This window comes from Panthera pardus, unplaced genomic scaffold (genome assembly GCF_024362965.1).
Source record: "Panthera pardus isolate Hobbes unplaced genomic scaffold, ASM2436296v1 HiC_scaffold_20, whole genome shotgun sequence".
NCBI classification, from domain to species: Eukaryota; Metazoa; Chordata; class Mammalia; order Carnivora; family Felidae; genus Panthera; species Panthera pardus.
In genome coordinates, this window is record NW_026526766.1 from 14,053,532 (window position 1) to 14,079,550 (window position 26,019).

At 42.1% G+C, this 26,019-nt stretch overlaps 1 protein-coding gene across 3 annotated transcripts in view; it reads right to left on the minus strand.

The window, feature by feature from the left end:
- Positions 1 to 26,019, minus strand: part of CEMIP2 (cell migration inducing hyaluronidase 2) — an 85,936-nt gene that overhangs the window by 55,861 nt on the left and 4,056 nt on the right. For 2 of the 3 annotated variants that reach the window (XM_053907806.1, XM_053907804.1), the window contains exons 2-4: positions 9,886 to 10,228; positions 4,328 to 4,468; positions 3,312 to 3,873 (exon numbers count right to left, since the gene is read on the minus strand). In XM_053907806.1, the coding sequence (XP_053763781.1) occupies positions 3,312 to 3,873; positions 4,328 to 4,468; positions 9,886 to 10,216 (1,034 nt within the window). In that variant the 5' untranslated portion in view covers positions 10,217 to 10,228. Of the gene's footprint in view, positions 1 to 3,311; positions 3,874 to 4,327; positions 4,469 to 9,885; positions 10,229 to 21,620; positions 21,644 to 26,019 lie in introns of those variants that run through there. The other variant, XM_053907807.1, reaches the window with a different exon arrangement.

Here is a 26,019-nt window from a genome sequence, read left to right on the forward strand (position 1 = left end):
AACATTCCAGGGACTTGCTCAGACTTGTGGCCAAAATAAAAAAAGAACAAAGACAAAAAGCCAAAAAATGTGCCTTAAGACTCCAGGTTTAAAACACAGAAAGAAAAATGTCAATTTCCTACTCTGGGGGCCGGGGGGTGAAAATGTGTGTGTGTGTGTGTGTGTGTGTGTTTGTGTGTGTGTGTGTGTGTGTGTATGGAATGTAATCTATGTCAGACAGATGGCTGGATACTCACAGATAAAAGTCAACCAAAGCATGCCTACATCCTTATAAATTCCACACCTGCCCTGGCATGGATTAGCTACTTTTCAGCTGACTATGCTTTATAGCTCTATTTATATTCCTTGACACTGCACAAGGAATCAAATGCAGAATGTTTCAATTTATTATCTCCTATGTGAGAGGAAAGGAGAAGAAATATCAGAGACTCCCTTTATTCACCAGAACTGCCTCAGCAACTATAAAACAATGCTCTATTCTACTGACATTATCTCCAAAACACTCCTACTTCCCTCCTCCACTTGAGGAAAATTTCAGCGCACCAGAACATTATCTTCAAAGGCGTATGCTTATGTGCATTGGAGATAATGTCAAAGCAATGGAACACTGGCAAAGGATCACAACCCAAATCCCTCTGTCAAATCAGCAGCACTATTTTAAGGGGAATTTAGAAACCAGGAGGGAAAGGAAACAAAAAAAGGTCAAATGCAATATTCATAGCTAATGACCACACAAATCCAGAGAAACAATGGAGTAAAGAAACAGAAGTTGTCATCCTGGCATTAATGGGTAATGAAACAAGCAGGTGTCTAACTTTGCAAAAGATCATGTTTCCACTGCTAGGTCTAGAAGTTACAGAAATATATACACATGGGTTTCAAGAGATGGATAAAAGAACATTTGGAGAAGCACTTTTTATCGCAGAGGTTCAAAGTGGAAAACCTCCCAGATGTCCAGCAGTGAATACACTGTAGTACAGGCATACATAACACTCAGGAACATAGAGTTGAGCAAAGAAGCCAGATGCAGAAGATGATACATTGTCTGCTTGCATTTGTATGAAGTCCAGGGGCACCTAGGTGGCTCAGTCCGTTGAGTGTCTGACTCTTGACTTTGGCTCAGGTCACGATCTCACAGTTCGTCGGATTGAGCCCAGCATCGGGCTCTGCACTGACATCTCGGAACCTGCTTGGGATTCTCTGTCTCTTCTCTCTGCCCTCCCCTGCTCTCTCTCTTTCTCTCCATCTCTCAAAATAAATAAACAAATTTAAAAATATATATATTGGGGCATTTGGGTGGCTCAGTCAATTGGGCATACGACTTCAGCTTGGGTCATGATCTCATGGTTTGTGGGTCCGAGGCCCAGGCTGGGCTCTGTGCTGACAGCTCAGAGCCTGGAGCCTGCTTCCGATTCTGTGTCTCCTCTCTCTGCCCCTCCCCTGCTCATGCTCTGTGTCTCTCTCTCTCTCAGAAATAAATAAGCATTAAAAAAATTTTTTTTAATATATATTATATGAAGCCCAGAAAGAGGCAAACCTAAACTTTCATATTCTCCACAAATTCAGATGCATGGTGACCTTTGGTGAACAGAGAGAGTGATTGGTGAAAAGGAGGAAACAGCAAGGGCACTGCCAGGCCACTGGCAGTTGTTCTATTTCTGACCTGGTGGGTGGCTATCCAGGTATCACATTGTGATAAGTCATTAAACTCTGCATTCCTGTTTTTTGGCACTTTTCTGCATGTGTATTATATTTAAAAGCATAATTTTTTCAAAAACCCACCTCCTGCTCTTCTCCACCTCCCACTGCCTACACAGCATCCTCCTACACTCCTCTCAGGTGTCTCACCTTTGGGAAGCCTCCCCAGATTCCCCAGGCCGATCTGGGGGCTCCCTCTATTTTACGCTCCCATTACAGCCTGCCAGCAAGGGTCTCACTGTCTAGTTTGGTGTGTTTCTCCACTGGATTGAACGAGGGCTCTGAGGCTGTGTTCTTTCATCTAAGCACCTGTAGGTACCCAGTACTCGGCATCTCAATATTCCCTGGGTGAATAAAAGGGATTTAAAAAGCATTACAGGGGCACCAGGGATGCTGGGGTTGAGCATTCGACTCTTCATATCGGCTCAGGTCATGATCCCAGGGTCACAGGATCAAGCCCCACACCAGGCACTGCTCTGGGCACGGAGTCTGCTTGGGATTCTCTCTGCCCCTATCCCGCTCACGCACGCTCACTTTCTCTCTCTCAAAAATAAATAAACTGACGGCTGATGGGGGGTGGAAGGGAGGGGAAAGTGGGTGATGGGTATTGAGGAGGGCACCTGTGGGGATGAGCACTGGGTGTCGTATGGAAACCAATTTGACAATAAAATTCATATTTAAATAAATAAATAAGCATTAAGTTGTTTTTAAAAAGCATTACACACACTTTTCTTCTTTAATTTCGTCTTCTTTAACTTTGTCTAGAAATTCTACAGATAATATCCCATTCCAACACCCAATCAAAGGAAAATAATAACTGTATCACTCAACCATCCAAGGAAAAAATAACCAGATCATGTCAACATGTGAGTTTTAAAGCCTTCTTAACTTTTCACAGCAGATACTCTCCAACTTCACTAAGAACAGTAAGCAGGATTAAAACTTCCGTTTTTTGAATTGAAAGCGGAGCCAGCTACTTCCCCCAGACTCGGGGCTGCGTTAGGAAGTCACGGTAACCAGAGCACGGCACGAGAGCCATCGGCAGGAGAAATGAATCCTGCTCACGGATGGGCTTCCAGGCCCCTCCAGCTTGTCGCTCTCTCACACGTGCCAGGGCTCCACAGGCCTGCGCCAATCAAGCCGACGGACTCAAACCAGCGTGCAGAGGAGTCCAGAAAAAGAAACAGAAAACCGTGCGTGTTCCACAGGCTTTTCAGATAACTTTCACACCTCAGCGTGGGATCGGGGCCCCAACGAGCCTGAGTTTCATGTGGTTTTCAAAAGGTAACGAAAGAGGGAAGTAAACTGGCCTTGAACTGCCTGCCAAGTTCTCAGTACCACATTTCCGTACCTAACTTTTCACAAGCCTGGTGCTACGGTTCACAAAGTGCTTCATAAACCAAAGCCAAGAAGAGAGCTTTGCTAACCAGCGTCCCGTCCTCCATCCCGTCGTTTCACAGCACGAGGTAACCAGACCTGGAAACGGTAGCTGCCATTCTGACGACTGGAGACAGTCTATGGAGTGATGTGTCCCTTTCTCCAGCCCCCTGTCCTGTCACACAGATAACAGACTCAAACGCATAGCTGGGAGGGAAAGTAAAAGGTATGCCCACCTGTAGCCCAGTCCCTGGATGAGCTTACTTCCCAGCCGGTCCTGGATCATTTGTATGGTTCCTTGTAAGAGGCTCTTGGCTGCCGAATCTCCAACGGCGATAGCAACAATCCGGCCTGGATCCTGGATTCTCAGAAGTTCCTGAAGCCGTCTACTCTCATTGTGGTATTCGTGGGTATCAAACTTCTCACTTTCCAAAATTTTGGCCGTGTCTTGGTCGATGATCCTCACATTGAGGCCTCTAGAAAAGTCCTTTTCAAAGGCATACGACCCAAAGGTCAAGCCCGAGGAATGCAGAGTTCTCGCCAACAACGTCCACGATACTGTCTGCGCCCCGTGGATCTCCAGTGTCCCGCCAGCTTCCACACCAATAAATTTTTTGCCAAATGTTGGCATACTTTCACCTTCATCTGACTTGCCATACAAGGCAATTGTCGCTTTGGATTTATAGCGGCATTTTTCTGCTCCAATATGAAGCGCCCCACCATCCTTGATCAGGATGTAACGAGTCCTCAAAGTAATATTTCTGGATCCATCTTTATCATCCCCAAATACAAGCAATCCTGCAAGGAACAACACTAGTGTAAGCCAACCTCTGAAACATCTCTCTGGCATACAGAGAAATAGAGTTTACTTTAAGGCAGTTACTGCAGGATTAGCAAAACTCTTCTGCAATTGAGTTGGGAAAAAAAATTCATTACCAGTCTGTTTAGAAAATTAAGCCTGTTTTGGGGTACCTGGGTGGCTCAGTCAGCTGAGCGTCCGACTTCGGCTCAGGTCATGATCTGGCGGTCTGTGAGTTTGAGCCCCGCATCGGGCTCTCTGCTGACAGCTCAGAGCCTGGAGCCTGCTTCCGATTCTGTGTCTCCCTCTCTCTCTGTCGTCCCCCTGCCCCCCCGCCCCCCAGCTCATGCTCTGTCTCTCTCTCTGTGTCAAAAATAAACATTTAAAAAAAATTTAAAAACATCAAAGGAAGGGGTAACCTCACGGCTACCATAGGCAGGGACCTTTCTTTACCTCCATCCTGAATGACTACAGAATTCACCGTGGCATCTGACGTCAGACGGAACATATCTCCCTCCTTGATAACAACTTGCTTGGCAGAGTCTTGTCCTGGATCCCAGTTCCTGAGACGTGGGTTTTGATCTGGGCAATTCTCTACAAGCAATGCAACATCAGTAGCCATCAATGCAACAAAATTCACGAATGCTTTTAGCCAGATCCAAGTTCTACTATCATTTACGGCAATTTGCAAGGGATGGGCGGACCTGTTTTAACTTCCTGCCGTAAGGATGGAAATCCCATCCCGTTTCACCCAGCAGATATGTCAAAGCCTCTACTTCAACACATTCAAAAAGTTTCACCATGAAACTAAGTCACTATCATCTGGTTTGGGTCAAACTCTACAAGGTAAACAAGGAGTTCCTTGAATCATCGACTCTGGAAATAAATGAACAATACAAAACAAAACTGTGAATTGCTCTCAGACCTACACTAGGAAGGTGTTTTAGAAAACCAGTATTCACAACATACTGGTAAGTAAAAATTGGAAACTGCTAATACGTCTACCAGGTCCTCCCAAGTTCCCTGTGCACAGTGAAGCATAGCATAGGCGATAAAAGCACCTCTATCACCCCAGAGGCAGCAGCTAATACCAGCTATCTTCAGACATGTGCGCTTTCTCAATGAAACTGCCAGAGGCAGACGGCCAAAGACATGACTTCTCATTTTCAGAGATGAGGAAACTACAGATCAGAGAAGTCAAATCCAAGATGACTCAGCAAGTTGAGTGATATTCAAGTTCCCCCTTAAGAAAGAAATGAGGTTTACTGGACATGGTGTGTTTCTTTACTAAATTAGAATGTGACTCTCGAATGGGCGACGAGGAAAACATGAAAGCATTGCAACAGCTATTTAATGCAAGAGACCTTCAGCTGCTGCTATAATTTGGAAGAAGGGGGAGGGAGGGGCAGGAATCACACTGGTTTCGATCAACTAATGACCACATATTTACTGAGGATCAACGTGTTCACTTTGTACTAGCTATTGTAAAATTTATAAAGCATAGAATGAACTCTATTAAGCATAGAATGAACTGCAAAGGTTATACTCTACTAGGAGAAAAGTCACCAGGTAGGAAATAACTCCATATTGAACAATGTGGTACTCACTTGATGTGCCAATGAGCTCAGAGGGGTCGGCTGGAATAACTGAGGCAGTTTCAATGGAACACAGGGACACTAGACCTGGACCCCCAAAGGGCAGACAGTACTTAAATAAGAGGAGCACGAAGGTGGGAGAAGCAAGCGCCCCTTGCTGTCCAAGTCCATTGGCTGCTCCGTTAAAAGAGCCCACGTTTAAACTCAAAGTAGAGACAGGCAAGGAAGGTGTACTTGGGAATCGTATGAAAGTGGAAGGTGCATGTTGGGAAATAACATGAGAAAAGCCTGAGGAAGCATGAGGAAAAGTAGACAGGCTGAGTGCAGCATGAAGACATTATTTTTTATAGAAAGAAAATTCTGATTCCTCGTTTTTGAATTACACAACACTCAGGGCAAACATGTTATTTCTAAGCACTGGGGTTGACCTAGGCTTACGCTTTCTCTTTGACAGTAACTCCTGCAGTTACAATTAGCCTCCCTGGTTAAGACCTTGGCAATTAACCATTAAGTCCTTGGCAATTTCTCATGGAATTTTTCTCAGAGAAGTTTCATAATCACCAATATTTAATTCAGATAAATCAGTCATCATCACTATTATACTAGAAATAATCCTTAAATGTCTCTTTCCATTAAGAAAACAAGAACTCTCTTGGGAATGCAAACTGGTGCAGCCACTCTGGAAAACAGTATGGAGGTTCCTCAAAAAACTAAAAATAGAACTACCCTACGACCCAGCAATTGCACTACTAGGCATTTATCCATGGAATACAGGTGTGCTATTTCGAAGGGACACATGCACCCCGATGTTTATAGCAGCACTATCGACAATAGCCAAAGTATGGAAAGAGCCCAAATGTCCATCGATGGATGAATGGATAAAGAAAATGTGGTATATATATATACAATGGAGTATTACTCGGCAATCAAAAAGAATGAAATTTTGCCATTTGCAGCTACGTAGAATGGAACTGGAAGGTATTATGCTAAGTGAAATTAGTCAGTCAGAGAAAGACAAAAATCATATGACTTCACTCATATGAGGACTTTAAGAGACAAAACAGATGAACATAAGGGAAGGGAAACAAAAATAACATAAAAACAGGGAGGGAAACAAAACAGAAGAGACTCATAAATGTGGAGAACAAACTGAGGGTTACAGGAGGGGTTGTGGGAGGGGGGGATGTGCTAAATGGGTAAGGGGCGCTAAGGAATCCACTCCTGAAATCATTGTTGCACTATATGCTAACTAATTTGGATGTAAATTTTAAAAAATAAAAAATAAAATTAAAAAAAATCAAGATTCAAAGGAAAAAAGAAAACAAGAACTCTCTTGAATGTGTTCTGACTTTAAGGGTTTCTTAAACTTCTGTCTTCCCATAAAACATCTAGCTGGAACCCCCCATGATGTTATATCACAAGCAAATGTATGCCCCAGACAACAGGCCTGTACCCAGCCACTGAGAAAGAAATCTGGTCTGTTGACATGTAGGGCCCACTAAATGGTTATATAATTTCTCTTCATCTTTTAAAATTATTCCCCAGGAAGCACGCTTCCTCAGGAACCATCAGCAGAAATCCTAGTCTATTTCCCTCTAGTAAAGTACACTTAATGAGAAAATACGTGGTCTGCAGAAAGGACTGACAAATAGCTCAGCGGCCCTGCCTTTCTGGCTGCCCACTGTTGAGCTGTGGGTGCATTATCAAGGTTCTGGAACAGCAATAACCACAGCGAGGCGGACCCTGGAAGATGTCAGCATACCACATATTTCCACTGAAGTTCTGCACTTTTACTGCCAAAATTTGAAGCTGAGGAATGTTGATTCAAAGGAACCACATCAGTAATTCAATGTCTTAGATGGAATATTAAAAGGTCAATTAAAGCCAGAGGTTTCACCTCTGATTTTCCCCGAATCTAGCATCTCCTTACTGCAGATTACTTGGGAAGAATGAATCAATGGCAGTGAACTTGGTTATTCTGCTGGAGAAAAGGGGAGAGAAAGTCAATGCTAAGAGCCAATCAATAGAGAGCAGTGTCACAAATTCATTATGTGATCTACTGGTCTGGTTAGCAAAGACATTGCTATGAACACCCCTCTGTCTCTCTCTCTCTCTCTTTAAACACTTATTTATTTTTGAGAAAGAGAGAGACAGAACATAAGCGGTAGAGGGGCAGAGAGCGAGGGAGACACAGAATCCAAAGCAGGCTCCTGGCTCTGAGCTGTCAGCACAGAGCCCAATGCGGAGCTCAAACCCACGAACCATGAGATCATGATGTGAGCCAAAGTCAGATACTTAATCGACCGAGACACCAAGGCGCCCCTGAACATCTCCTTTACTTCAGGTCTATTTTCTTAGAAGCATTGACACAATCTTTCCCAGGACTTTCAAGCCTATAAAACCCCTAAAGCACCCATGGAAACTAAATAAAATAGTATTTGTAAGTTTTATAAGTGATGAAGTGTTTCTCAAATGTTACATTCATTTAAGGAGGCACCTAATTTGACAAAAATCTGTTGTAGATAGTAAAAAAAAAATTTTTAAACAGGCAAAAATGGTGCCCAATCCATTGTTATGGTCTGCTTCTCCTGAGACAGTCCTGAGACCTCTGATTTTTGGACTGATGGATGAGATTCTATCATGAGGTTCTATCATGAGGATTCTATCATGAGATTCTTGGTACTATATTGAGGCCGACTGGGCAATGAATTTCTTCAAAACCATTCAAAGTATTGATATATTACCAACTTGAAAAGCAAAGGCCATATAAAAAATTAAAACCTCCCACATGATATTTAACTATGAAGTAATGAGTGATTTTTAGATAAATGTATTGGAACTTGAAACTCCTAATGGATGTTTTCCTTTGGGGAAAAACATTGTTCCTCAAAAATATTTGAAGCTTCTTTTTGTCTCTCTGTCTCCCAGCTGGTTTCAAACCACAGAACACAAATCATAGTATTTTCACTCATTTTTTTTTTTTTTTTTTTTAGTAAAATGTAGGGGCTCCTGGCTGGCTCAGTTGGAAGACAGTGTTACTCGATCCCAGGGTTGTGAGTTTAAGCCCCAAACTAGGTATAGAGATTACTTAAAAATGAAATCTTAGGGGCACCTGGGTGGCTCAGTCGGTTAAGCGTCCGACTTCGGCTCAGGTCACGATCTCACGGTCCGTGAGTTCGAGCCCCGCGTCGGGCTCTGGGCTGACGGCCCAGAGCCTGGAGCCTGCTTCTGGTTCTGTGTCTCCCTCTCTCTCTGCCCCTCCCCCGTTCATGCTCTCTCTCTGTCTCAAAAATAAATAAATGTTAAAAAAAAATTAAAAAAAAAAAAAATGAAATCTTAGGGGTGCCTGGGTGACTCAGTCGGCTAAGTGTCTGACTCTTAATTTTGGCTCAGGTCATGATCTCATAGCTCGTGGGTTTAAGCCCTGCATCGGGCTCTGTGCTGACAGCTTGGAGCCTGGAACCTGCTTCTGCTTCTGTGTCTCCCTCTCTCTCTGCCCCTTCCCCACTCGCATTCTGTCTCTGTCTCTCTCAAAAATAAATAAACATTAAAAAAAAATTTTTTTTTAAATAAAAAAAAATGAAATCTTAGGGGCGCCTGGGTGACTCAGTCGGCTAAGTGTCTGACTCTTAATTTTGGCTCAGGTCATGGTCTCACAGTTAATGGGATCAAGCCCTGTGTCAGGCTTGGCACTCACAGCACGGAGCCTGCTTGGGATTCTCTCTCTCCCTCTCTTTCTGCCCCTCCCCCACTCACACGTGTGAGCTTTCTCTCTCAAAATAAATAAACATTTAAAAAAAATGAAAATATAGGGGCGCCTGGGTGGCTCAGTCGGTTAAGCGGCCGACTTTGGCTCAGGTCACGATCTCGCGGTCCGTGGGTTCGAGCCCCGCGTCGGGCTCTGTGCTGACTGCTCGGAGCCTGGAGCCTGTTTCGGATTCTGTGTCTCCCTCTCTCTGACCCTCCCCTGTTCGTGCTCTGTCTCTCTCTGTCTCAAAAATAAATAAACGTTAAAAAAATAAATAAATAAATAAAAAGAGAAAAAAAATGAAACCTTAAAAGAAAAAAGAACAAATGTAGTTTTACCATTACACTTAGTCATTTTTATCACTAAAAACCTCTGGCAGTCAGACAATCATACCCACCAGAAAGGATTAAGTCGCAGGAAGAATTCTGCTAAAGTGGCAGAATGGGCAGGAAGGGCAATCCTTTAACCGTGTCATGTCCACGGATTCCTTTAACAATTGCTTCCATAAGCAGCTACAACTCCTGTTCTCTAATTATCCTTTAATTCGCTAGAGCCAAGTGAAGATATCACAAGGCTTTCTTTTTAATTTCATTCCGCTTTTTCCTTCCCTCTTCCTTCTCCTGCACTGGGTCGTCTGTACACGTGCATGTCCACGCGTGCGCACTTACCATCTGGGGCGTATTTTGAGGATATGCCTAAAATGACCGCGAGTGCAACGAAAAATGAGAAACTAGTGACGGCGAAGCAAATGAAAGTATTTTTGTGCCTCTTCTGCTTTCGGCTCTCTCGCTGGGCCTGCTGCTCTTCAGGTGAGAAAGCGAAGGTGGCCCGGGCTTCCTGTCTGACGGAGGTCAATTTGGCTGAAGCTTGGCTCTTTGGAGGAGGAGGGGGACGCAGCGGCACAACCTTCCCGGGAACATAGCCAGACGAGCGATGGCCGTTTCCGTTCTGAGGTTGCAGGAAAGCAGGGGGGTGTCCCCTGGAATCAGTGGCATGCATGATACACTGTCACTGCGAAAAGAAGAAAATTACGGTTCAGAAATGTGAGAATTGTGATGGTTTTATTAAGCGTCTTTGGTGGTGGCCAAATCGCGTAACATAAAACGTGCTATCTTAACCACGTTTCAGTGCACAGTTCAGGGGCATCAAGTGCCTTCAGCGGTTGTACGACCGTTACCACCATCCATTTCCAGGACTTTTTCATCATCCCACACAGAAACTCTGCAGCCATTAAGCAAGAATTGCCCATTCCTCCCTGGTAACCACTGTAATGACTTTGAAAATACCAAGTCAGCCTACATCCCTGATATAACCACCAATTGTTTTCTAATGCTCCTGCTTTTTAAAAAAAATGTGTAATGTTTTATTTATTTTTGAGAGAGAGGGCACGAGTGGGGGAGAGGCGGAGAGAGGGAGAACAGAATCCGAAGCAGGTTCCAAGCTCTGAGCTGTCAGCACAGAGCCCGACGTGGGGCTGGCACTCGTGAACCCTGAGATCATGACCTGAGCCAGAGTCAGACACTCAACCAACTGAGCCACCCAGGCGCCCCGTAATGCTCCTGCTTCTTGACCTTGGTGGCACCTTATAATCACCCTCTAACATTAATGCCCAGTGCCACACCCCAAACAATCAAGTCAGGATCCAAGCATCTCTATCTTTTAAATGTCACCTGAGTAATTCTAGCAAGAACTTGGTTGAGAGCCGCTCTTCAGAGGCAACTGTTTTCAGTTTTCATTGTACAAAAAAGAATCACCAGGGATGTTTGTTAACAACGTAGATTCCTCGGTTCTCCACTCCAGTGATTCCAGCTCAACTGGTGCAGAGGGCCGTGGATTTTACATTTTTAAAACACACCCTGGTGACACTAAAGCAAGTGGTCACACTTTTTGAGGAGCATTACCATAAGCCCTTCAAACTGAACTTAAAGTCCATGCATCATATGAAGACCGTAAGTTGGCTCTAACAAGTTCCAATAGACAAGCTTTCATGTTTAGGTGTTCGATTTCCCCACAGATTTTTCTTTCAGTGAAGCAACTTAAGTATTTCTACCTGTTATTACTTAACTATAGGCTATGAGTTCATTTAGTGAGAAAACCTAATGTCTACATTAGCTGGTTTAAAAAGAGACAACGGGCTCTTTGGGGCACCTGGGTGGCTCAGTCAGTTAAGTGTCCGACTTCAGCTAAGGTCATGATCTCATGGTTCAAGAGTTCGAGTCCCATATCAGGCTCTCCACTGTCAACTTGGAGCCTGCTTCAGATCCTCTGTCCTCCCCTGTCTCTGCACCTCCCCTGCTCTCTCTCTTTCTCTTTCTTTATCAACATTAAAATAAATAAATAAACATTAAACATTTTTAAAAAGAGAGAGAGACAACAGGCCCAAAATGGAGTCACTTATGCTAAGGCCACGTCAGCAAACCGAGACTTAACAACGAACCCAATTGCAGTTCAGCTTCTCTCAGGAATATAACCTTTAACCAACCTTTAACCAACCTTTAACCAACCTGGTCAGCACTGGCAAGGTAATCTGCCTGACAAACCACTGCCTTCCCCCAAAGGAAGATACCTTGCCTGAAACAATACACTCTTTGCTAAAAACTTTTTCTGCCCCCTCTGCCTGGAATAAGCCTTCCATTTGGTACAGCTCCTCGAAGCCCCTCTCTACCTGCTAACATGAGATTCTGCCTGATTCATCAATCATTAAGTAAAGCCAATTAGATCTTCAAACTCACTCAACTGAATGTCATTTTTAAACAATCTCTTTAAATCCTCAAAATTTGTTTAAAAAATAGGCACTCAAATATTATGGTTAGGATAACTAAAAAAAAAAAAATCTGGCTCAGAGTACTTACGCCAGGCACTATTCTAAACATCTTACATGTACTACTCATCTAATACATTTGTTTTAAATGTCTATTTATTCATTTTGAGAAAGAAAGCGCACCACCGAGTTGCGGAGAAAGGGAGAAAGACAATCCCAAGCAAGCCATCAATGTGGAAGCTGACACAGGGCTCGATCTCAAGAACCATGAGATCATGACCTGAGCCACAATCAAGAGTTGGATGCTTGGGCGCCTGGGTGGCTCAGTTGGTGAAGCGTCCGACTTTGGCTCAGGTTATCATCTCATGGCTCGTGAGTCCAAGCCCCGCGTCAGGCTCTGCACTAACAGCTCAGAGCCTGGAGCCTGCTTCGGATTCTGTGTCTCCCTCTGTCTCTGCCCCTCCCTCACTCATGCTCTGTGTGTGTGTGTGTGTCTCTCTCAAAACTAAATAAACATTTAAAAAAAAGTTGGATGCTCAACCAACTGAGCCACTCAGGCGCCACACTCATCTAATGCATTTAATACAACAAATCTGTGTATCTCCCATTATCCTTATTTTGCACCTGAGAAAGGTTAATTAGCTATTATATGGAAAAAACAGGACGCTAGAGTTCTGGCTCTTAACCGTTACACTAATGTGTCTTTCAAAACAATTGAGAAGCAAGAATTCCAAAGAAATCAGTTTTCTGATTTGCAAGGGTGTAACTCGAACTGAGCTGAGTCTAAAAGAATACAGCACATTAATATTTTCAGGAATTCTTCAAGCAGAAGTTCACTACAAATGATTCTTATCTAAGAGAAGCTCTCTCTCTCTCTCTCTCTCACACACACACACACACACACACATGTCAGTCGTTTTTATTTTTTATAGTAAGCACTTGTAAGTTTTTGAAAGAGTAAGTTTTAAATGCAACCCTATTCTGTTACTTTGCAAAGGGAAGGGAAGGGAAGGGAGGGGAGGGGAGGGGAGGGGAGGGAGGGGAGGGAGGGGAGGGGAGGGGAGGGGAGGGGAGGGATGAAAGAAAGAAAGAAAGAAAGAAAGAAAGAAAGAAAGAAAGAAAGAAAGAAGAAAGAAAGAAAAAAGAAAGAAAGGAAGAAAGGAAGGAAGGAAGAAAGGAAGGAAGGAAGAAAGAAAAGAAATCCTATGCTACTATATAATGTTCTTATTGCAATGACTCTGGATAAATAAGATGTGCTGAATGGTTTCAGAAACATGGTGTTCAACCTCTCCCATTCCGTAATAACTAGAGCATCTCAGAGTCACCTGATTTCACTCAATAGCCTTGTAATTAATTCCCCTCATGTTTTGCCAAAACAATGAATGAGATCCCAGTCATAAGGGTACCCCCAAATTGCTCTAAACTACACCAAACCCATTAAACATAAAATGCCGTCATTAGAGAAGCCATCAGTAAGCATTCCCAGGACCCAAACGACCTGCAAATTCATGGGGACAGAAAGGGAATCTAATCAGGAATTGATGCTGATTTTACATGGGGCAAAGAACATTCTGAGTCAGTGTGTCTGTCAAAAACACTTGGTTAGCGGGGTTTGATTTCTGAACAAAAGTAATTATTTAGATGAAGCTTAAGCTCCATGACAAAGGAAAGAGAACATGATTCAAGGTGCTATTGAAGACATTACCGCATGTGCCAAACAGCAGAACGAGATAATAGAGACATCCTGCTGGAACAAATGAGAGAGTATAACAAAGAGCCCTTTCTGATCCTCTATTAACAAAGAAAAGGCTAAACTAGATATTCTTGAGTGCCAGGCTCACCAGGGCGGGAGGGGAGTCATGAGTATAATCTGCTCTGAAAGGGAGTGGGGATCTTTTGTTTGAGGCTGCAATCAACTGATACTTCATTGTTTCAGGGTGAGAAAGGTTGTTATTACTTAACAGGCTGGAGGGCCCTTTTGTGGGAGATGATGTGTCTCCAGATGTACCCACAGTATAATAACAGGCAGTAAGAGGCTAAATGAAGCCACCAAGCCACTGGGAATAATTTGTCTTCACAGTCATAAAATGATAGACTCACATGGAAAATTCAGATGGTGTCTGCCATAAACTAAAATGGTCAAGAAATGAAAGTAACTGTGGTTGTGTTTGCCCCAGAACTCTTTTGTAAAACTATATGCAAAATATTAATTTTTATTATTTTCTTAAGTAAACTCGATGCCCAACATGGGCTTGAACTCATGACTCCGGAGACCAAGGGTTCCATGCTCTACCAAATTAAGTCAGCCAGGCACCCCAAAACTAAATATATTTCTATTCATATATTTTGAGCCCATTAGCTCCACTCTATTGAAAGACATGTAAATGCATAAGCAGCAAATACAATCATTTTCTTCCTAAGAAGTAACATACTGTTGAAACCATCTTAAAATTACAATCAGGGGCACCTGCCTAGCTCAGTCAGAAGAGCGTGCAACTCTTAACCTCGGGGTCATGAGTTCAAGCCCATGTTGGGTGTAGACATTACCTAAATAAATAAACTTTTAAAAAATTACAATAAAAAAAATCACTTTATGCAGATTTCCCTTTCAATTTATTATAATTTGTAAAGACACAAGATAAATTTAGGATATCACTTTACATTTATGAGTTTATTTTACAAGTAGTATTATGAATCAGTTACTTAAAAATATAATTATTGCTAGTTATAGATTTAAACTATTTGTGGGAAAAATTGACATTTCACTCATTCAATAAGCAATAGTGAGATCCTAAGGTCATTAGAGGATTGTGGTAAGAACTACTGAGGATAGAGAAAAGATTTACTGCATCCCCAAAAAACACAATTCCTAAATTCAACTTTAATCACTCACTTGAAGGCAGAGTTAAATTGACCAGGGAAATACAGCTGACCCTTGAAGTGGGGGCACTTATCCCCTGCCATGCAGTCAAAAATCCATGTATAACTTTTGACTCCCCCAAAACTTAACAACTAATAACAGCCTACTGTTGACTAGAAGCCTTATGGATAACCAAATAGTTGATTAACACACATTTTGTATGTAATATGTATTATATACTGTATTCTTACAACAAAGTAAACCAGAGAAAAGAAAATGCCATTACGAAAATCCTAAGGAAGACAAAATACGTTGACAGCACTGGACTGTGTTTATGGGGGAAGATCCACATATTAGTGGATCCGAGCAGCACCGTGAGAACAGTGGTCAAGTTCCCAAGCTCTCTGACCCATGGCCGTTTCATCCACGAGATTGTTAGTACAGCCCCTGCAGCATTAGTGAGTCTGGCGTTCTGAGAACAAAGAGGCACCTAACAGAAGAAAGAGGATGAAGAGGTCCCTCTGGGCTTTCAAGACTTCAAGGTGAGTATTAGCTGTCATTGTGAAGTTTTGACGACAGACCAATGTTTTTACTTCATACGCTACTAATCTGTTCCCGTTACATGTCGTTTTTAAGACGGCGGTCTTTCTAGTGGAAAGCACACAGTACTATACAGAAGGAACACGTTCGCATTTTATGATGTATTTGAAGAGCTAAATCCCTAAACACAGATAGATAATCCAAAGTGGGGGGAAAAAAGTCATTCGTATTGAGTTGGGAAATGCACTCCATGCAAGTTTTGAAGCATAACTTTTGGTATTTGAATTATCTCGTATTTATTTACTGGATGACAGCCCGAAAGGCTTAGTAATAATTAATTAATTAAAATGTTAGTATAGGTGCTGCCGAAGCCAGCACTAATTAATTAAAAAGTTAAATCACTAAATATAAATAAATAAATAAATAAATAAATAAATAAATAAATAAATAAATAAATAAAATCATGCCATTAAAGATATTCACAGGGAATTTGGGCAAATATTTAAAATAGAACAGTTCATGGTGCCAGACTAGAAGTCTGGTGGGTATCGGGGTTTATATATCATAGCAGTAGCTCAGCTTTGGGAGTATCATTCATCATATTTGTCTACATTGACCAACTGGGAAAAGAAGGTAGAGGAATAAAAATTAAGATTTCTTGGCCCCTTATCCCTTCACTGCTTAGGGAAAAGTTTATAACGAAGGGCTGATTCTTCCCCCTCTTACCTCTAAAATAAGTAATACAAGAAATTACTAAAACTATGAAACTATCAACTTAAAAGATAAAAATGCAAATGCTGAAAAAGGGGGAAGCATTCAAAACCTACCATTTTGGGGGCACATGGGTGGCTCAGAGCCTGGAGTCTGCTTCAGATTCTGTGTCTCCCTCTCTCTCTCTCTGCCCCTCCCCTGCTCACACTCTGTCTCTCTCTCTCAAAAATAAGTAAACATTAAAAAAATTTTTTAAATAGAACTACTAATTTTGTCAAAAAAAATTCGCCAAAAAGAAACCTTTAAAACTTCCTGTTACTTTGAAACAAAATTCTTCTCTTGCATAAAAAGAATGCATAACCTTCAACAGCAACTCAAGGTGGGAGGGGGCCTGTACATTTGATAAGAACACTCAATTACAAGAAGTAATCACAGAAAATAATTTGTTTTGAAATTTCAATAACATTACAGGAGATCAGGTTGGTAAGGGTTTCTTGGGCCTATAAAAATAAAAGAGCATGGGGCACCTGGGTGGCTTAGTCAGATGACTGTCAGACTCTTGACTTCGGCTCAGGTCCTGGTCTCATGGTTCGTAAGTTCGAGCCCTGCATCAGTGCTGCTAGAACAGAGTCTGCTTGGGATTCTGTCTCCTTCTCTCTCTGCCCCTCCCCACTCGTGCACTCTCTCTCTCAAAAATAAATATTAAGAAAAAGAGAGAGAGCATGATTTTAAGAAAACTGAGATATTCTCATTTAAAGTCAGCAAACACTGTGCTATCCCATCCAAGAAACCCTTCCATCTCAGGATTCTGCAAGAAGTTCTGTCTGTTCTGCCCTGTACTCTGTGTAAAACTCTTGTTAGGGTGCTCCTGGCTGGCTGAGTCGGTAGAATGTAAGACTCTTGATCTCAGGGTCATGAGTTCGAGCCCCACATTGGGTGTGGAGATTACTAAAAAATAAATAAATAGATAGATAGATAGATAGATAGATAGATAAATCTCTTGTTGGATCATCTTGCTCTCTGCCTTATGTTCCAGTTAACGTGTAGACTTGTCCGTCCTTCAGTCAACTATAATAAGCCTCTTGAGAACAGGGACTATGTCTTACTCATCTTCATATTCTCACAGGATCTTACACATAGTAGGTACTCACTAGGGGCTTGTGGAACTTTGATCAATATCCCTCTATAGACCACACATACACATATACACAGACTGGAATTTCCCACTTAATCTTTCTTTAACATCCTTGAGGCTCTGGGAAATTTGTCTAATCTATCTGTATCTATTGCCCTGATTTAGGAAAAACTGAGAATGTTTACAACTTCAAGCAAAAAGGTCAAAGCATTAATTTTTACAAAATGCAGTCCTAGTGTGCAATCTAGCAGGTGACTAAAGGTATAATTACCAGCTGCAAACAGGAATTCTAAAGATAAAGAGCAGCACCCTAGACAAGCCCAACCTTTCACAATATTTTGTAATAGTTTTAGCAATACAGTATGAAATGCAGTAGGCACACAGGAAAAAAGAAAGTGCTCCATTCCGCTTTATGTTGTTATGCTGACGGCCAATAAATGCTGTGATCTGGGTCACTTGGCTGGCTCAGGCAGTAGAGCATGTGACTTTTGATCTCTGGGTTATGAGTTTGTGCCCCAGGGTGGTGAGTTCAAGCCCTACGTTGGACACAGAGCTTAATTTGGAAGAAAAAAAAAAAAAGGCGGGGGGGGGAATATCGAAAAATTTTTGAAAAAAAAAATTTATTGAAGGAGTCTTCTCATTACAGACATAGCAGCAGTAATTCAAAATTAATAAGAGCTCTTTAAAAGGACCAAGTTTTGAGGCGCCTGGGTGGCTCAGTCAGTTGAGGTCTGACTTCAGCTCAGGTCATGATCTCACAGCTCGTGAGTTCGAGCCCCGCATCGGGGTCTGTGGCTGACAGCTCGCAGTCTGGAGCCTGCTTCCGCTTCTGCGTCTCCCTCTCTCTGCCCCTAACCCACTCTCATTCTGTCTCTGTTTCTCTCAAAAGTAAATAAACATTAAAAAAAAAAAAAAAATTTAAAAGGACCGAGTTTTCACGTGCTTTCTACTGCGGAGACATTAATATAGAAGACAAAAACTGCTTCCTACATACGCTTATCACTTACATGGTGCTTGAGGGCACTTAGTGCCAGAAGCTGTATATTCAGTCCCCCCAATCGCCCAGCCCCTCCAACCCCGTGGGGAGGGGCTCTCATAGCCCATGCTATGCCCTGCATACTGACCCCATCATAGTGAACACTTAATGAAAACTCACTGCTTTTGATTCATTTAACCATTTTTAAATCCCGCCTGCACTTGTTTCGAGAACTTATTTTTGAATGGAAAATTTAGGCTTATAGGAATAGTCAAGAAGCTGGCATGATCTCAAGCTTATTCTTCTTTGATCAAGGACATAATTTTGGAAACAGTGTCCAATCTAAAGGTCACTTCTGCAAGTTACGGTCTTCATTTTCTAAGAGTTTCGGTACAACCGGCCAAACTCTGGCCGAGGAAACTTCCTTTTATTAAGATCTTGGTAGCTCTTCATAACACACTCACTGGTATGCCTAAGTCACAATAAAAAGTAAACCATGCCAGGAACGAGTGGTCATTTGTGAATTACCTTGAAAATAAATGATAGATGTTGATAATTATTAGTAATTATGACCTAGTTAAAATTTTAACCAGCTCCTAACGGCTTTGAACTTCCAATTAATGGTTTCAACTTCCAATCTCTCATGTTTAGGAAAAAGATAACACAGAATAACATCAAGGAACCAGGTTTAGGATTTGGGAGGGCGGTCGGGGGTTTCTTTAGTTTTGTGGTAGATTCGGACTACGTCTACAGTTGCTAAACAATGAGCTCAATACTTCAATCATATAAAACTGTTCAGTAAGAAATAAGCTTAGCACAACTGGCTTGTAGCTCCTTTAGTTTCTCAAGCTGTCAAATAAATACTTAAGTCTGATCCATATGTTTGTGAAGATTGTGTATTTAAACAGATATTATAAAGATTTTCAAAAAAACGATGGTTGAAGAAGTTTCTGGGGGGAAAATATCCTTCTACAGACAGTTACCAGGAATATTTTTTAGTGCATATCGTATTCCCAGAGCACACAGGATAAAGTACATTTTTAAACAGTGCTCCCCGCAAAAGAATTCAATATAAATGCTAGGTCTATACATAGAGCTATTTGGGAGAATACAGACAGATGGTGGGGAAAGATTAAGTTCACTTTCCCTCAGAGATCTGCTTCATTTGTGTAAGCATACTCCCAGAGAATCCAATACCCAGAGACCTCCAAACGGGACGGTGCCTTCACACAAGACACACTCACACAAAAGGGTAGCCTTTTTGGCTTTTCTTTCAACTCTCTAAACCAAGACGAGTCACTATCACCTGCAAATGTCTGGTATGTTCCCAAGGAATAAGACACTTTGCACAGTTTCTTCACATTAACTCTGGTTCACTTTTACTAAGCTGATCGTACCCAGGCCAATGTTTCCAGGAAGAGGGGAAGAATTGGCCCTTCATTATAAACCTTTCCCTAAGCAGTGAAGGGATAAGAGGCCAAGAAATCTTAATTTTTATTCCTCTACCTTCTTTTTCCAGTTGGTCAATTTAGACAAATATGATGAATGATACTCCCAAAGCTGAGCTACTGCTATTACATATAGACCCCGATTTTTCTAGTCTGGCATCAAGAAGTGTTCACATTATCTCCTCCCTCACAAGGAAATCACTCTCCCAGTACAGACTAACTCCATTAAAATAAAATACTTGGGGGGCACCTGGGTGGCTCAATCGGTTGAGCATCCGACTTCAGCTCAGGTCATGATCTCGCGGTCCGTGGGTTAGAGCCCCGCGTCGGGCTCTGTGCTGACAGCTCAGAGCCTGGAGCCTGCTTCAGATTCTGTCTCCCTCTCTCTCTGCCCCTCCCCCACTCATGCTCTGTCTCTCTCTCTCTCTGTCAAAAATAAATAAACATTAAAAAAATATATAATACAGGGGAGCCTGGGTAGCTCAGTAGGTTAAGCATCTGACTTCAGCTTAGGTCATGATCTCCAGTTCGTGAGTTCCAGCCCTGAGTCAGGCTCTGTGATGACAGGTCAGAGCCCGGAGCCTGCTTCAGATTCTATATCACCCTCTCTCTCTGTCCCTCCCCTGTCCTCTCTCTCTCTCTGTCTCTCTCTCTCTCTCTCTCAAAAATAAGTAAACATAAAATTTGTTTTGAATACAATACAGAGAAATTATAAAGAATCTTTTAGGGGCTCCTGGGTGGCTCAGTTGGTTGGGCGTCCAGCTTCAGCTCGGGTCATGATCTCATGGTCCATGAGTTTGAGCCCCGCATCAGGCTCTGTGCTGACAGCCCAGAGCCTGGAGCCTGCTTTGGATTCTGTGTCTCCCCCCCACCCCCGCCCCTCCCCCACTCATGCTCTCTCTCTCAGAAATAAACATTAAAAAAAAATTTTTAAAAAAATGAATATCTTAAAACTATAAATCTCCTCAAAAGACCTACGTTGACTAAAAAGCATTTTGGGTCAGTAAATATTGAGTCAGAATAAGTATTCTTTAAAGCAAAAAGAGGAGATACCAAGTAAAATGCGTGCATTTTTAATAACTGTGTACTTCTGGTGACTGTATAGTTTAAAATCCTATTTTTTTTATCAAGTTTTATAAAAATGGGAAAAAATAAAAGCTAGGAGACATTTGTATCTGCTCAGAAATTCACTTTTCAGAAAAAAAAAAAAAAGAAATTCACTTTTCAGTTAAGCTCTGCTCTCTTTGCTGGAATACTACAGTCAGGGAATAGTAGACCCCCAGAAAACAAAAATTAACCAAAATACAAAGAGGTGGCTTATGTTAAAAACAACAAAACAATAAATACTGAGTTTATGGGCCTGCATGGAGGAAATTCAGATTAGCAAGCCAGCTACAATTTCACTAAAGTGGAGATATCCTCGGCAAATTACACTGGACTCTCCTGTTAAATATAGATCCCTCAAAACAAAGAGTCTTATTTATGATATCTAACACCCAAAAGCAAACCAAGTGAACACTTTCGCATCTTAAAGTTATAGAGGTGACCTTTAAGACATATCTTTAATTATATTCTTATAGTCCTCCCATTTACGCAAGATACAGGAGGCAGATGTCTGATTTTCCTGACACCACACACGCTCATTAATCCCGTCTTTTCCAAATCTGTTAAGCATCTCCATGAAAAGCAAGGCTTGACCCCAAAGCCAAGATGGCTGACAGAGTGAAAAGGCTGAAGAACATTACCGTGGGCAACAAAAGGGAAGCAAAAGAAAAAAGACAGACCTTCAGACCAACAGGGGAGAAAGGCTGATAGTGAAGAATATCTCACACTCCTTACCCCGTCGAAAATAAATCTTAAAAGAGCAAAGTATGTAGGCCCTGGCTGGAAGGAAAGAACTAAGGGTAAACACAACAGGAGAAAGAACAAGGCTTCCACTTGGGAAGCTGGAGAAAGGAGAGGGTCAGTTTACCTCCCAGTCCTCTGCTCTTCACGTCTGTTTCTTTTTCCTGATGATTATTCCTCAGATTCCTTTTTCTCCTTAATCCTTTCTGTTGAAAAGCTGCCCCCTTTCTACCCTCCTTCCCAATGCTCCTTGGACCACCCCCCTTCGCCCTTGTTCCCCACAGGCTGGGAGGACACAGCAGAGGCTTCCACCCTGCTGACAGTGACGGATGGCTGCCAGAGGCACACAATGGCAGATGAAGGCGTGTCATCAGCCTTGCAGCTGGCCTTCGAAAGAAAGAACCGAAGCCAACGTCTGACCTGAGGGAGGCTGATTTAATTAAGGTTACGGCAAAGGGCAGAACTGTCTGCAGGCTGCATTCTCCACGAGCGCTGGGGACAAATCTTGAAAATACTTCTCAGGAAGAAAGAGCCAAGAAAGTTATGTTGGCTTAAATGTTGAAAGGGAGGAAAAAAGTAAAGGCAACAGAGATAGGTTTGATAAACAAGCACAGATACACCAAAAGTCCATGATCCCCTGATACACAGACATCAAGATACAGGGACCATAGGAAGCATATAACGGGTATGTTTGGACATGCCTTTCAAACTACGAAATATCCCAGATGAATAATGAGATGCCCAGAGTGAAGTGATCTGGGGCCCCTCAATCCAGCATCAAAGCAAAGTTCCTACCAATGGCAGGACCAGGACCAGAATCCAAATGTCCTGTTTCTTTCACTGACAACCTCGAGCCTATTTTTAATACAATTTTCCCCACTGAGAGTAAAGGCTTGCCCAAGAGGAAAAACATTCAGGCTTGAGCATCTCTTATGAGACAAGGACTCTGCTAGATGACAGGGACCCAGTGGTGCACAAACAAACAAATTCTCTACCTTCAACGAGCTCAGAGCTCAGTGTTGGGGTGGAGGGTGTCAGGAGATGAGCCAAGTAAAGAAGTCATTACAATGCACATGAAGCAGACACTGGGCTAGGGGGTTCTAAAGAGGTGATCGCCTGAGTTTATTAGATCTCAACGAATGGAACAGAGGTATATTTTTAAAAGCCCTGGCGAACTGACTTACCCAAATGCATATCACCAGACTACTACTAATAGCTTCTTTTTGGATGTGCAAAGTGAAACCTACCACTGAACTCTGCCACTGAAATGACAACACACTGTCCAACAATGACCACTATGTGGGGAAACCAACAGAAGTCTTTCGTAGTGTCTGGAAGGCTTGCAGGCAGAGTGTTACCTGCAGATGAGTGCCCGGCCGAAATAAAAACAGTCACAGCGCCCGGTCTCCCGGGGCATGTGAAATCTAGGCCTGCCAAAGGGACCATATCACACCTCCTCCAGTCTCGATGTTCATCAAAACTCAACGGTGCCAGAGCGTCAGCAAGGAGGACCAGTGAATGAGCAATTACTCAGCACTAGAGCAGTGTTTAGACTTTGCACAGCAGAGCAGGGACAGAACACAGCCAGCAGCAGTGGGACAGGCAAACAGAGGCTACGTGATCAACTCAACGGCTGCAAACACAAGCAGGGAGCAAGAAGAAACACTTTAAGGTTAAAGCCAAGCTCAGACCACATGGTAAGTAGGCAGCGGGGGAAAGTTATCCGTGAGCTGACTGTACATTGTGAAGCACGACCATGTGGAGAGGACAGGCAGTATCTAAATCAGTCCAAGCACTTGGGAAAGCAGCTATTAACATTAATCAAAAGACATTATTAACATGCGGAAAAGACGATTCATCTTCCATTTGGCCTTTCCAGCTATACCTTCACGCACACCCTACTTGCTCCCAACTGCTAGCTTCTCAACATCACCAGCCCTTCGTTTCTATCTCAGCATGTCCTCGGGGGGCTGGCGAATGACTGTCACCAAGTGCCCACTGAACAATTAAAGGTGTCTTTTGCACTAATGAAATATATTTTTTTAAATCCTCATATGAAGTTGGTTTTATAGAGGTGGCGCTGGTGATATGAATAAACAATAAGAAGTGTGTTTTTTTACCACAATAAAAAAAAAAAGACTCATTTTCCTCATTCCTTCTGAAACAGGAATCAGGCATTTGTCCTTGTGCTAAACTTAATCTTTCCACTCCCTAAAATGTTAATAATTAATTTTCCAACCCCAACCCCACCGTATGTGAAAAAAACGACTCATTCTGGAGGGAAGTGAGTCACCGTTAGTGAGGGCCACTGTAACAACAGAAGGTTGGCCGTCTCCAAGTACAAGCCAATAATTAGGCAAGAGCCCTCAAATCAATAACAATTTCTTACTCTTTGGACAGACTTCATAACTAGACGTGACCAAGACATCTGGCTTGTGGTGGATGTTCATGTGTTTTAAGATACTTACATCAAATTCAGAGTCAATAGGGACAATTCTTTTTTCTCGGTGGCTCAGTATGGATCATCTTAAATTGCAATCCTTTCGGGCAAAAACGTTCCAATCACACTTCTATGCAGTGTTAACACCATTTTAAAAACTTTATTAAAGCTAAGACTGCTACAAGATCCCTGAGGCAAACTTTTCATAATATAAAATCCCCAAATGTTGCCAAATTTTTACTTATTGTCCAAACTGAGATGGAGCCCTGATAAAATAAATATAAAAGGTTTATCACTTGTTACAACGTAATGAAAATAAGTGTCATGTTACAAATCTGGCTACAAGGTTAGACTAACTAATAACAATTTCAATGCAGATTTGCCTAACAGATCAAAGGACGGATTTTGGTGGGAGACAACAATTCCCTGTCTTTTAAGTCATACACAATGTCCCAGTCTGGGCCATTTTTTTTTTTTTAAAGAGACATTTTAGTAAAGACCCTACGCTTCATTCGTCTTTGCACTGCTCACAGCAACCAGCACAGAGCCTTGTACATCTTAGGAATGCAATAAAATATTTGCTGAACATAGTTCCTGACAACCAACATTAATGGCTTCCAAAGCAAACACAGGGAAAACAAAAGAACATGCCAACATATTTCTAATATACTTTTAACCTATGATTCACAACACAAATCTGAATAATGTTTCCAGGAACTTACTTCTTTTCAAAAATGTGCACTTCTACAATATTTTAAATTTGTGTACTATTAATGGAAAATGCAAGTAAAGCTAACATTATGGTTACATTTAGTTCCCTATTTGCCAGAAATGTATTACGAGTAACATCACCCCCACTGTGTACATCATGTCATGTGTAGGTCCTCCCAAACAAAAAAGAGTATCTGCTTTAAAGCTGGGTGCAATGGGTTTCTCAGCCTGAATGCAAATCATTTCACCATTAAAACATTAAAATAACTAAGTTGCTAACAAAAGCAAACAGGAACTAATTAGAGTACATTAGAGGGGGAAAAAAAATGCTGACCGGAAATAGGGACAAAGGGGTTCTTGTCCCTTGCTCAGCCATTAATTTACTATATGACCTTATCTAATTAGCCTCTCTGAGTCTCAATTTCCTCATTTTAATATTATTTTTAAGGCCCCTTCAAACTACAGGCTAAGATCCAATATGTCCCTGAAAATTGATTTACATTTGTACTGCTTCCCGCCCCAAGAAAATCACACTGAACTGATAGTTTGAAATATGTAAGTATGGATTTCTATCAAAGGCAATTTATTACACTGTCAGATGAGCTTAAGTTCATTTCAAGTGGGGAGTAAGGCAAGTACATTAAAGCAAGACGTGCTTACAGATTCAAGTTTCACCGAGACAGCGACTGTTCTGACTGTGAGAACAGCCTTTTCTTTAACAGCATCGTTGAAAATTACACCTCTTTATACATGGAGAAAACTAGTAAGGGTCATTTTCAGGATCTCGAAAATGCAGATGCATGGCTTTTCCTTCCTTTTCCATATTTATCTTGTTAGGATAGAGGAAAGCAGAGGGGTTAGCTTGCCTTGGGAGACGGGGGAGAAACACGGCAGTTACAGAACAGCCCCAGACAAGCCCCTCTCAATCGAGGTGCTGTATGCACCAGCCCATCATTCTAATTAGTGCTCACCACCTGAATGCAATGAGAAGATTTCCTGTGGCTGGCATGGGAAGCTGCCTGGACAAGTTGAGGAATGCCATATGACAATAACCAGCATAAAGTCTGAAGAATTGCACTCAAGATGGGATTCGGAACACTCTGGAAAGGGTCAACAAAATAGAAATCTGTCACTGGAGCCAGCTGGACTGAGTTATGATTTGGATCTCTTCATTGCTCTAAAAAGAAAATATTTTTGTTTGTTTGTTTGTTTTAAAGCTTTTTGTCTTTTGTGTTTTGGTTGTTTTGTTTTGGGGGTGTTTGTTTGTTTGTTTGTTTTTGAGAAAGACAAAGAGAGAGGGAGGGGCAGAGAGAGCAGAAGAGAGAATCCCAAGTAGGCTCTGTGCCGTCACAGTAGAGCCCGATGAGGAGCTCAG